Below are 13,783 nucleotides of genomic sequence, written 5' to 3'. Positions count from 1 at the left end.
CATGTCTGGCCTGTACCCCGGTTCTGTATGAATAAATAAATAAATCTTTTTTTTAAAAAAATGGTTTAAAGATCTACATGTGGTGTTTTTTATGACAGACAGGAAAAAAATCATTATACATATGGCACTATTATTATTTTTAATTAACTTTCATTTTCACATTTGAATTGAAAGATATAACTGATTTTTTTTAAAGATGCATTTATATATGCATACAAGCCAAAGATGCCAGGGGTGAAAGGACTCACCAATAACAGAGTGGGGATCAGAACTGGTACATCAACTGAAATACATTGCTTGAGGGGAGCAGTTGTGGACAGAAGTCTGCTCTGCCATGTGGGTCAGCTCCCTGGCTGGGAATTGAACTTGTGCTACAGTGGCTGTGGATAGTCTCATAGGGCTATGCTTTAACCCTGTGCACCATCAGGGAGGACCTGACTGATTGTTTTCTGAAATGAAAGCTAATGCACACTCACAAACTTTTAGCTATTCGTATTTAATCATATCTAAATCTTATAAATGTGTGTAATGTCTAACATTCATATGTGGTGGTGTTCACATGAGTGAACACCTGAGTGTTTTCCTGAGTGTTTCATACTGAAAATATTCAAACTGTAGCCTCCACAGTAGCACAAGTGATAAAGCACAGCACTATGAAACTATCTGCAGCCACTGCAGCAAAAGCTTGATTCCCAGCCAGGGAGTTGACTCACATGGTGCAGCAGACCTCTTGTGCCTCACTTGCTGCTCCCCTCAGCAGTGGATTTCAGTCAATCTGCCTGTTCTGTTCCCCACTCTGTCTCTGGTGAATCCTCTCACCTCCCCCCTCGCCGCCCTACCCCACACACAGTTCATACAAGAACTGGCCTGTACCCCAGTTCTTGTATGAACAAACCTTTAAAAAAATTTTTTTTAAATAATTTCAAATTACAGAGAAATTAGAACTACTCCATAAAACAATAGATCCACCAGTTATTGTTTTTGCTACATTTTTTTTATCTTTACACATGCACACATACACAATAGGGGGGGGAAAATTCTGAATCATTTGGAAGTAAGTTGCAGATACCTTGACACTTCATTCCTAAGTATTTTAGCACCTAACTTCAAAGAAAAAGGACTGTGGCCTACACACACAATTTGTCTCAGAGAAAAAATACAATTTATCTCAGAATTCCTCAGCTTATCCACAGAACTCCTCCTCGTCGATTATTTCATCTCCAAGCCCTTGAGGGAATCCTGTTAAAGCATTTTGCCTCAGCCTGTAAATTTTTCTTTTCTAGTTTTATTTAAATATACTGACATTTGGGACTCTCCCTGGTGGTGCAACGAGGTAAAGCACAGCATTATGAAGCTCTCCGCAGCCACTGCAGCACGAGTTTGAACCCCAGCCAAGGAAGTGACCCACATGGCGCAGCAGACCTCTCCTGACTGACCTGCTGCTCTCCTCAGCAGTGTATTTCAGTACATCTGCCTGTCCTGCTCCCCACTGTGTCACTAGTGAATCCTCTCACCACCCCTGCAACTCTGGCCTGTACCCCAGCTCTGTATGCATAAATAAATAAATCTTTAAAAATAAATAAATACATTGGCATATGACTTTGCATTAGTTTAATGTACACAATATTATGATTTAACACAGATACATACTGCAAAATAATCACCACACTAAGGTTAGCTAGCATATCATTCAATTCATATAACTTCCTTTAGCTTTTGCACATGTGTATCTGCATGTGTGTGTGCTGCGCACCTTTAAGATCTATTCTTTTAATGATTTTCAAGTATATAATACACTAGTATTAATGGCAGTCACCACATTGTATAACAGGTCCCCACAAAACTTATTCACGTTACAAACAGGAATTTATGCCTCCTGACCTACATGTTCCACTTCCCCCTCCTCCGTGCCCTTGGAAACCATCATTCTACAATCTATTTCTATCAATTCAACTTTTTAAGCTTCTACATATAGAATTCTACAAATACTATATTTGTAGTATTTGTCTTTCTCTGACTTACTTATATAATGCGCTCAAGATGCATCCATGTATCACATATTCTACTAGTTTAAAGTGTACAATCTCTGGTCTTAGTAAGACCTGATAACAGCTACCAACTCTCCACTTGGAAAAAAAATGACATGTACACATACTATTTTTCATACCATTTTAAGGGCTTTACAGACCTACTAAACCTATCAATGGTCCCCAAGTTAAGAACCCTCAATCTAAATATTTTAAAAATCTCTTTGAGATCTAAAATTCTAGAATTGACCAGCTTACTTGTTACTGATGGCCAGTGCCACAGAAAGGCAGACTACTATTTCTAGTCCTATTACTTGGTAACGGTGAGAAATGAATCACTGACACCCATGGGATGCAGCCTTCTCTCACCCCAGTCTAAATCCTCTCATTGGCTTCCTGCCAATAAAGGAGGAACACAGCCAACTTTTAAAATAATGACAGGGATAGAACACATTGCTTATCTGTTAACCCTCCCAGAAACAAGGAAAATAAGAATGGTCCCACTACACAGTCCCCCTTGGCTATTACACATGAATTCACAATAAAGTTTACATTGATACTTTCAGTAGGCATGTAATAGATACTAAATTTTCCAAGCAGGAGTTCATTTTCCTCTAATAAGAGGAACTGATGAATGGAATGGGAAGATTTTTTAAGAGTACTCATTAACATAATTGAAGTGCCACTCCAGAAAGTCTGAATTTATACAGGTGAGTGGATGTTATGCTACATAGATTAAGCTGACCTCTGGGTAATCTATTATTAAAGCTACCTTGTGGGTTTGGCTCTGGTCACTATAGACCTGACTGAGCAGGTCAAAAGCTTCACTCTAACTTAGTATTTTTTAAACAGTGGGATATTTGACTTTTGATTCTTTATAATAATAGAGAACAGCAGGCTATCAAATTCCACCAGTTTCGTCCCACCCACAGACTACCTACCACAACTTTATTGAAGTCCTGGATTGCAAAATACAAAGCAATGGCAGTGAGTGCATCCGTTATCTGTTAGGAGAAAGAGAAAAAATAGGAAATGAACACAACTAGGATTCATGGAATGCTGTCAGGGACTGGAGTTTTCAGATGGTGTTAGTCTATCTAGTACTCAACTCCTATAGTCAGGCAGAACCTCAACCCTCAATTTGACTACTCAAAGATAAAGTCTTTTGGGGGGGAAGAAACCCTGAGGATTAGGACCCTTCTAGGCTTATGTCAGTTTGACGTTTATGTCTACTCCATAAATGCAAGTTACCTAAATTTTCTGTAAAAATTTCTGCTCTGCCTAGTGCTTAGCACATAATAAGTCCTCAATAAACAGCAGCCATAAATATTATTAAGGAAAACCTCAGTGGTTCTTCTAGGTATTTCTAGACCCAGGGTTTTCAACCATAGATTAGGCAAGTATTTAAAATTACTATGTTCTCAAAACCTAGCCTTGTCATCTCAGTTTTGAAGTTCTTGCCCCTGAAAGTCTTCTTAGGTTTGCGTCCTCTTCCATAATGATTCATAGAATCTCTTGGCAGAAATTTTAGGAAGTTCAGCATGCCTGCTATACTGACACCAGAATGAAAATCATCCATAGAATCTTGGAGCTAGAAATTACAAGTCTAGATAGTACAGAAATCAAGTTCTAAACAGTATGAGGAACTAAACAGGTCAGATGTCATAAACTATAATTTATTCACTGAATATAAGATTCAATGAGTTATATTACAATATTTAATGTGTATAAATTAAAGATGGATTTTTGTTTTACATTGATAAATTCAAGCTCCTAAAACAGATTTTTCTTAGAAACAAGGAAATAAAAAATTAAAAATATATACACATTGATTTTATGTGAAAGGTTACTTACCATAAATACCAACTCAGCATAGTCAATCAGGAAATGAAAGAGGTATATTATTAATGGCGTCTGCAGGAGAAAAACAAACAGAAGAGTTTAGTTAAATATTCCACAGCCAGTTTCTAGAGTAGGAGATGGAGAGGAGGCTACTTGTCAGCAAAAATCTGTCTTTCGGATACTTTTTTACATTGCCTGGTCAGTGTACACATGATGGGAAGTAATTTATCTATTTATTTTTAAAGATTGATTTACTTATACATACAAGAACTGGGGTACAGCCAGAGGTGCAGAGGTTGAGGGGATTCACCAGAGACAGAGTGAGGAACAAAACAGTCAGTTCGACTGAAATACACCACTGAGGGGAGCAGCAGTGAGACAGGAGAGATCTGCTGCGTCATGTGGGTCAGCACCCTGGCCCAGGATTGAACTCTTGCTGCAGTGTCTGTGGATAGTTTCATAGTGTTGTGTTTTAACCCTTTACACCACCAGGGAGGGCCCTGATGAGAAATAATTTAGTATCATTGATTATTTGGTACCAACTGGGACTATCTGCTGAATTGAGTAAAAGAAATCAACAAAATCTGACACGTGTTAACTATTTGTTTAGGAATTATTAACACACTAAAAGAATGCAGTGGAGTTTAGTTCTAAGTCATATAACAGCCAAGGGGAATACCACAGTGGACCAAGACTGTTAAATTCATAAAATAAGTCCAGAAATGTTTTCCCTTCTTCAGTTCTCTGAGAAGTTTTACGTGGTTAGTGTTTCTTCCTCTAGGCCACCTCTGCATTATTTTTAATTTCTTCAGTTTCCTTTTTTTTTTTTTTAAGATTTATTTATTTATTCATACAGAACTGGGGTACAGGCCAGAGATGTGGAGGGTGAGAGGATTCACCAAAGACAGAGTAGGGAGCAGAACAGGCAGATCAACGAAGTACACTGCTGAGGGGAGCAGCAGGCGGGTCATGAGAGGTCTGCCTCACCATGTGGTCACCTCCGGGGCAGGTGGGGATCTAATTCATGCCGCAATGGCTTAAGCTTCTTAGTGCAGTACTTTAACCCGCTGCGCCACCAGGGAGGGCCCTTCCTTTTTTTTAGGTTTATTTACTTATGCATACAGTACTAGGATACAGACCAGAGGTGCAGGGGCAGTGAGAGGCTTGACCAGAAACAGAGTGGGGAGCTGAACAGGCAAATCAACAAAGTACACTGCTGAGGAGAGCAGCAGGCTCGTCAGGAGAGATCTGTTGTGCCATATGGATCACCTCCGCCATGTGGATCATGGATCTCCTCTGGGGTGGGGGATCCAACTTGCACCCGCTTGCAGTGTTGCGTCCTAACCACTTGCGCCACCAGGCAGGGCCGTTTCATTTTCCCTTTTATTAGCCTGTTGGTTACACATTTAGCTACTACGTTTAATAGTTAATCTACAGATTATAAAATATATCCTTCACTTTAACTAGAGTACAATATAATTATTTTTGCTACTTTCTATGCACTATAAGAACCTTTGAATACTTTAATTCCATATAGTTCTTCCTAGGCTTTTCTTTTACTGTTGTTATATCTTTATGTTTACATATATTTTAAAACCACAAGACATTATTATTATTTTTTAAAGATTGATTTGATTTATGCATACAAGACTTGGGGTACAGGCCAGAGGTGCTTAGGGTGATAGGAGGATTCACCAGAGACAGAGTGGGGAGAAAAGCAGGCACACTGAAAGACAGCTGAGGGGAGTAGTGAGCACAACAGGAGAGGTTGGCTGTGCCATGTGGGTCAGTTCTCTGGCCTGGACCAAGCTCTTTCTGCAGTGCCTGGGTATAGCTTGAGAGAACTGTGACTTAAACCCTGCTCCACCAGGGAGATCCTATTATTATTATTGTGTATATATAGACAGTACTTATTCATATACTTACCTTTTTCACTGTTACTTATTCAGCCCACCTTTGATGATGCTAGTTAGGATTACAATCCTTCTGACCTTTTTTGTACTGTTTTTAAATGCAAGTCTGCAGGCAATATAGTCTATAAATTTTTATTTACTTAGAAAATTCCTTATTTTGCCTCCATTTCTAAGAGATTTTCATTGAACAGAGAATTCTATGTTGGCAGATATTTTCTTTCAGTACTATAAAGATGCCTTTATATTGTCTTCTGGATGCCATCATTTCATTTTTTTTTTTTTGAGAGCTATCTTCCTTTAGCTGCTTTTAATGTTTGGTTTGCATGGTTTTATTATGATATAAGCCTTTCTTTTGAGTTTTTGCCACTTGAGCGTATAGTTTCCTGAACCGAAATCTTTCACAAATTTTGAAACCATGTTCAGCCACTAATCTCTTCAAATATTGTTTCTAACTCATTCTATCTCTTTTGCCATTCTGGAACTCCATTTGTATATCTTCTCTCTGTTTCTTTCCTCTATCATCTTCCAGATCACTATCCTCGCTTAATTTTGTGTCATCCTCTGTCAAATTTGTGTATCACATTCTTAACCTGAACTTGTCTTCCAAATCTAGAATTTAATTTTTGTATATTTCAGTTTCATGGTAAAATTATTTTATCCTCTATATTCTGAACATATCTATCATTGATCAGTTATTTCAAAGTGCAAGTTTGATTAACTCCAATTCCTAGGTCACCTGTGAATCTGTTCTGAGTGCCTAATTTTTGTTTGTTTCTTATGTTCAGTAATTTTGGGATGATGAACATTGTATATAAAAGTGTAGAAATTCTGGTTGAGTCTATTCCAGAAAGAATTTCTTTAAGCTTCTGGCAAGCAATTAGAATATAACTGCATCATCTTAATCCAATTAGGAATTTAGCTCATTTGAGGTTAGATTTAGTCTTTGTAAGATTGGTCTATGTAGTCTATCCCAATTGCTAACTGGAAATCGAGTCCTTTACCAAAGCCCTGAAACCTCAACTAACATGCATTCAGGTTTTTATTTCCCCAGCATTATAAAACTGCCAATAGTCCTGCTTGGCTTCTTAGCTTCTTAATAGCTAATTTCTGTTTCTCTCCCTCAGTCTGTGTGCCACAAATGGGTAAATACATCAAAAGAAAGCAACTCAGACTCATTCTTACTTTTTCCACACTTTTCCCTCTGGGAATTTTTGCCTTTGAGTCCTGGGTCGTGGCTATCTTGGTACTTTGCAACTGCCTTCTAACACATGTTTTCTATATTTATCCTGCCTCTCTAGTTGTTCTCATTAAGAAACTTGTTGATGACCTTTACAGTGTTGAAGGACACATTTTTACTTGGGATCACACTTTGGTTTAAAACTAGGTTCCACCAGGCCCTCCCTGGTGGCGTAGCAGGTTAAAGCCCAGCACTAAGAAGCTAAAGACACTTCTGCATGAGTTCGATCCCCGCCTGCCCCGGAGGTGATGCACATGGCCCGGCAGACCTCTCCTGACACTCCCACTGCTCCCCTCAGCTGTGTACTTCATCAGTCGGCCTGTTCTGCCCCCACTCTGTCTCTGGTGAATCCTCTCACCACTCCTGCACCTCTGGTCTGTACCCCAGTTCTGTATGCATAAATAAATAAATCTTAAAAAAAAAAAAAACTAGGTTCCACCTGTGTACCTTTGAGCATGTTGTTCTTCCCTCTGAGCCTTATTCTACTCAGCTGTAAAGTAAGAATAGTCACCTATTTCACAGGGTCCTTGAGAGGATTAAGTGGTAATATGCAAAAGCACTTAGCACAGTGCCTAGCATACAGTAAACCTCAATATGTTACCTACCTAAGATAATTTTATACATTTTTAAAAATGGGCATCTGCTTTGCTTTTCAAAGTTCTAAAAGAATTACAGTTTTAAAACTATCTACTAATGAATTGCATTTTGCATTTATGTTTATCAGTAGGAAGTGGTAACTTGATATGTATATTACCAATAGACTTTCAAAGTGTTTTGATTGTTTTGACGGTTTAGAATGCCACTAAGTAGGTCTCAAAAATAACAAAATATTACTCAAGAAGCCTATTAGCAGACTTACCTTTTCCCAAGAATTAGATAATAAAGACTACTGAAAATTAAGAAACAACACAAAGCAATGACAGACTTTCTCTTCAACTGTTCTTATCATTTGGCTTGACATCATTATTAGAAAAATTATATTAAAATACAAGTAGCTCTTGACTTGTGAATACCCACGCTATATGCAAATTAACCCACATTTAGGTATGAGAGCATTCCCTATCACTATAATCACTGTACACGGGGGAAGCAACTACTCTTGCCCTTTAATTCAGGGTTCTTAAAGGTTAACAGTCCAAAACGGGTTGTTATAAAGTACACAGAGTTAACATACTTTTGGTAGCAGGAAATTACTACCTTATGCCTGTATCTCCTCTTACACACACCCACACACACACAACCTGCATAACCTGATAAGGAGTAATAATGTGTACGAGGCTCCCTCACTGTACCTAAAAATGCATTTTGCCAAAGAAACAACATTTAAATGATGATGAAGTAGCTCAACATAGCTCTTTCATTTATCCATTCAATTTCTTTTTCATGAAAAGACTAGTTCACACCTTTCCACTCCTAACCTCTAAATTCCATCCAGCTGACAATCTCATTTTTTCCAACTATGACAAGCAGTTAGATGAGAGCCACCATATTTTCCTACTTCTCAGTTGACCGGCTTGCTATATCCTTACCAATACCTATCTCTTATTAACAATGGATGAAATTCCTGTCCTCCTACCTACAGTGAATCCTCCATCTATGAACTGGATCCATCCTTTGGTGCCTACTCAAAAGCACTGCTCATTCATTTACCCTTTATTCCTCCCATCCAAGTACTAAGCAGGCCTAACCCGGCTTAGCTTCTGAGATCGGAAGAGACTGGATGATCAGACGAGACTGGTCATACCATTCAGGGTGGTGTGGCCATAGACACCCCTCTATTACTTACATTAGCCACAGGATTTTTCTCTTCCCACAGGATTCTCTATCCACACAAAATATACAGATTCTCATATTTTCAGTCCTTGTTTGACATCTCCAGCTAACATACCATTTCTCCACCTATCTTTAAAGCAAAACTCCTCAAAAAACTTATCTATCTGGGCCTCGCTGGTGGTACAGGGGTTAAAGTCTCAGTGCTATCAAGCTATCCACCAGCCACTGCAGCATGAGTTGGATCCCTAGCCAAGGAGCTAACCCACATGGCCAGCAAACCTCTCCTGTCCCATCTGCAGTTCTCCTTAGCAGTGTATTGCAGTAGATCTACCTATTCTGCTCCCCACTCTCTGGTGACTCCTTTCATCCCTGTACCTCTGGCCTATATCCCAGTTCTTCTATGCACTAATAAAAAATAAATTTTTAAAACACAAAAAAGGTTTACCTATCCTGTTTTTCCACTTCCTTGCCTCTATGCATTCAGCCTCTTGTCCCTTTACTCCACTGAACTTAGTTTCCAAAGTTTCCGAAGATTTCAATTTGACAAATCAATGATGACTTTTTTGCCCAAGTTTTCTCAAACTTGCAGTAGCATTTTACATGGTTTTTACTCTGTCTTACAGCACTTTCATCATTTGGCTTCCATGTCCAACATTCTCTTGATTTCCCCCTTTTCAATTTCATGTACAAGTTTCTCTTCTCCTCCCCAAACTCAGTGTGTGAGTGTTTCAGTTCTTTGTATGTTTATGTATATTCATTTCCTAGGTGTACTACTGGTTATCTATTTCTGTGTAACAAGTTATCCTAAAACAACACACATTTATTACCTTAAACTGTAACTGAGCATTAGGAACCCAGGCTTAACTGGGTTACTCTAGCATGGAGGCTCTTAAAAGGTTGTAAATTGCAGTTGCCAAAATGGGCCAGGATATCTGCTTCCAAGCTTACTCAAGCTGGCTGCTGGCAGGAGGATTCTGTTCCTTATCACTAAGGGCTCTCCATAAGATTGGTGATGACAGGCCTTCCCCCAGTGCAATCAGTCCAAGAGAGTGGAATTTCCAGCTCCACTAAAAGCTGCTCCTCCCAAAGGCAGATGGCCAACAAGCATATGAAAAAATGTTCAACATCACTCGTAAAAAGGGAGATGCAAATTAAAACCACAATGAGATATCACCTCACACCAGTAAGAATGGCACATCTTCAAACAAGTAGCAACAACAAATGTTGGCGAGGATGTGGAGAAAAAGGAACTCTCCTGCACTGCTGGAGGAATGCAAACAAGTACAACCACTATGGAAAACTATTTGGAGGTTTCTCAAACTGCTAAACATGGAGCTTCCATATGACCCAGCAATCCCACTCCTAGGTATCTACCCAAAAGACACAAAAACACTGACTCAAAAAGATACCTGCACTCTCATGTTTATTGCTGCTTTATTTACAACTGGAAAGACAAGGAAACAATCCAAATGCCCAAAAGAGGATGCCTGGATTAAAAAGATGTGGTACATACACACAATGGAATATTACTCAGTAACCAAAAAGAAAAAAAAACCACATGCCTTTTGCAGCAACATGGATGGAGCTGGAAAAGATCATGCTTAGTGAGATAAGCCAGAAAGAAAAGGAAAAATACCAGATGGTTTCACTCATAGCAGGAGTATAACGGACCAGGTGAGAAAATAATAATAACAATGAACAGTTATATACCAGAGACATTTTATGGGGGTGGGGTGGGGAATGGGATCAAAAAAAGTAGGGGAAGAGAAATGCACTCGATTATGGTGATGGCACATGGGTGATCTGGTGATGGGAAGCCCACAGGGATTACAACTGAGATGGAAAAATGCACAAAATGATGCAAAAATAAACTATTAAAAATTTTATTTATTTAGTCTTGTTTTATCACCCAGAATACCCAGTCTATCTTGCAACATTCTATGTACATTTGAAAGGATTATGTGTTTGGTTATTTTTAGATGGAATGGTCTATAGATATCAGTGAGGTCAAGCTAGTTGATAATGCTGTTAAAGTATTCTATATATTCTTGCTGATTTTCTGTCTGCTTCATCTGTCAATCATTGAGAGGATATTGAAATCTCCAACTGTAATTATGAACCTGACAGACTATTTCCAGCAGTCTTCATATATTTTGAAACTATTTAGGTACATTAACATTGGGATTATTATGTTGTGACCTTCTTTATCCTGGCATATAGTCTTTGCTCTGAAATTTGCTTCTTTTTCACTAACTAAATGTCTGTTTCTCCCAGACATAAAACTATTATGAGGCCAAGAACTGTTTCTTGTTTGGTATCCCTAGCACTTTACAGAGTAGCTGGCACTTGGTGCATTCTTAACAAATATTTATTAAAGGAAAGAGAGAAAGGAAAGATCATAATATATATGCATATCTAGAGCTAGGCACTAAGAATAGGCAAAGTGATGAAAGGTCCCAGTACTTGTTCTGAGGAACTGGTGCCAAGGTGGATAAAACAAGTATAGGGGCAATTTCAAAAGTATGACATGAGCCTTGAAAAGGACTAAGCACAAGTTGAATTGGAAGATACAGGAAGAACATCTAACCTACTCTGATATCATGAGGAATGGGTTCTCTGAGGTGGTAAAACCTAAGTTACTATCTGAATAGTAAGACCAACTACAAAGGAGGTATGAATGACTCTCCATAAGAAGATAGCAGCATGAGCAAAGACACACAGGCAATAGGAATATGCTGCTCGTGCCTAATAAGAGAAAGTCAGAACCACCTCGGGGGTTTCGATTCTGTCTAGAAAGCACACTATCCGAGGTGCACACAGAGCCCTCAGGGCCAGTCAGCTACTCTCTGATTATGCCTGTACACATCTGTCTCCAGTAACTGAGTTATATGCTTAGTAAACATTTTTAAAGTTGTGTATAACTGGTTTCTGATAGTAAATATTACTGCAATTTGATTAGATGGTAACATGTACAGGAGCAGTCATATATGCTGCCCCAACTTACAAATATCTTTGTATTATACAAGAGCTCACTGTGACCTCCAAGAGAACCAACTGAATACTTTTTAAAAAACTAAAGAAAAGGGAAAAGAAAAAAATTGTTCTCAAAGTTGACATAAGTGGGACAGCTGCAAAAATCAGGTATTAAATAGTCAAATTAGAAGACTTCTACCTTAAAATGACATAGTCACTAACAATGGGAAGGGCCAAGAGTAAAGAAATGCAGTTAATGTGATGAGGAGGACCACAAGGTTTTGTACACCCTTAAATGTTGGGGGGGTTATTTTGGGATCAGAGGCAAGGATTTAAAGCTACTAAGAGGACAGAGACAAAATCCGTTTCACAATTCAGAAACATTGCTTTAATTGCAGAATAAAGGTAAAAGAGCAGGGGGCCTCCCTGGTGGCACAAGGGGTTAAGTCTCAGCACTGTGAAGCTATCTGTAGCCACTGCAGTATGAGTTCGATCCCAGAAAAGGGAGCTACCCATATGGCACAGCAGACCTCTCCTGTTTTGCCTGCTGCTCCCCTCAGCAATATATTTCAGTCAATCTGCCTGAACTACCTTTCAGTCAGTTCTGCTACCCACTCTGTCTCTGGTAAATCCTCTCATCCTCCCCTGCCCCCCACTCCTGCACCTCTAGCCTACACCGTAGCTCTGTGTGCATTAAATAAATAAAAGATCTTTAAAAAAAAAAAAAATAAAGAAGCAAAATGCAGAAAGATTTGTCAGGAAACTGTTACAGTAACCTAAACAAGAGATGACAGTGACCTAAGAGTGATTTTACAATTTCTGAGAACTAACTTTATGGGTTACAAAGCTTTGGTGGGCTTTCTGTCTCAGTATCCAGACATTGTGTGACTGCTATCAATTTTTATCAAAAAGCATGCTGTATACAACCTGTTGATGGACTAGGAACTGTTCACAATTTATTTGCCATTAAAATAATAATTTATACAGGATTCTCATGTGCTTCCCCAAATTACAACCTTAATCTGGAACATTTTCATTGCAATTGTGAAACCTCCTTCTTATGCAGAGGACATCTAAAAAAGGACTGCTTCTAAATAAAGATTTTCAAAAATAGATCTTTTAAAACAGTTGCACAAAACAGAGGTTAAGTTTTGATATCTGGGACTATAAACTACTTAGTAGCCAGGAAAGAAAACAAGAACACTTACTTCATGAAATACTGCTCCAGAATATGGAGACACTCCCAAATCCAATAGTGAGAGGCCTTCAACCACTGAAAAGTAAAACACCAAACTCAGTCTTACTTCAGTGAAATATGCAGACAGTCTTAAACCAGTGTCATTATTCTCAAGACCAAGAAGAATCTCACAGTTTACCCAACCCCTTTACTCCATTCACAGCAAGTCTTGATTTGAATACTGCAGGTGATGGGGATTTTTTTCATACATAGTACTCCTTTACAGTATGGGGCAGTGCTTATTATGAAAAAATTTTATGTTAAACTGTAAACATCCTTCAATATTCTTATAACTTCTGCCCACTTTAGAAAGTGTTTCATTTACATATATTCTGCCCCATTCCAAAACACAATAAGATAGCAAACTAGAAGGTAGTGAGAAATGTTGTCCATAGTGTGAGGAAATAGGCAGTCATGCTTGTATGCTTTTGTGTTAACTTTTTTACAGGGCAATATGTACTTTTAATTGTAGGCCTTTTTGACCCAATATGTACTTTTAAGTGTAGCTCTTAGGGCAATTTATCCTAGAGAAATAATTGAATAAGTGTTTAATTAATACGCTTATTACAGTGCTCAAAGTATTGAAATTTTAAAATCACCCCAATGTCCATTAAGGGTGATTAATTTAAATGAATCATATATATGTTAAAAATCATTCTTTAAAAATCACTCTTTGAGAGAAAGAAAAATACCGTATGGTTTCACTCATAGCAGGAGTATAATGGACCAGGCGAGAAAATAACAAAAATAATGAACAACCATATACCAGAGACATTCTGTG

The 13,783-nt window shown here is 38.4% G+C and overlaps 1 protein-coding gene across 1 annotated transcript in view; it reads right to left on the bottom strand.

Moving 5' to 3' along the window:
- PIGU (phosphatidylinositol glycan anchor biosynthesis, class U) overlaps positions 1-13,783 on the bottom strand; it is a 78,478-nt gene that overhangs the window by 59,232 nt on the left and 5,463 nt on the right. Inside the window, exons 2-4 of the mRNA XM_004687265.2 lie at positions 12,974-13,038; positions 3,882-3,941; positions 2,969-3,031 (exon numbers count right to left, since the gene is read on the bottom strand). Of these exons, the coding sequence (XP_004687322.1) occupies positions 2,969-3,031; positions 3,882-3,941; positions 12,974-13,038 (188 nt within the window). The remainder of the gene's footprint in view (positions 1-2,968; positions 3,032-3,881; positions 3,942-12,973; positions 13,039-13,783) is intronic.

This window comes from Condylura cristata, unplaced genomic scaffold (assembly GCF_000260355.1).
Source record: "Condylura cristata isolate star-nosed mole 26May11 unplaced genomic scaffold, ConCri1.0 scaffold00022, whole genome shotgun sequence".
NCBI lineage: Eukaryota > Metazoa > Chordata > Mammalia > Eulipotyphla > Talpidae > Condylura > Condylura cristata.
The sequence above is the reverse complement of the archived record's forward strand: the minus strand, read 5'-3'. Positions and strand labels throughout refer to the sequence as shown.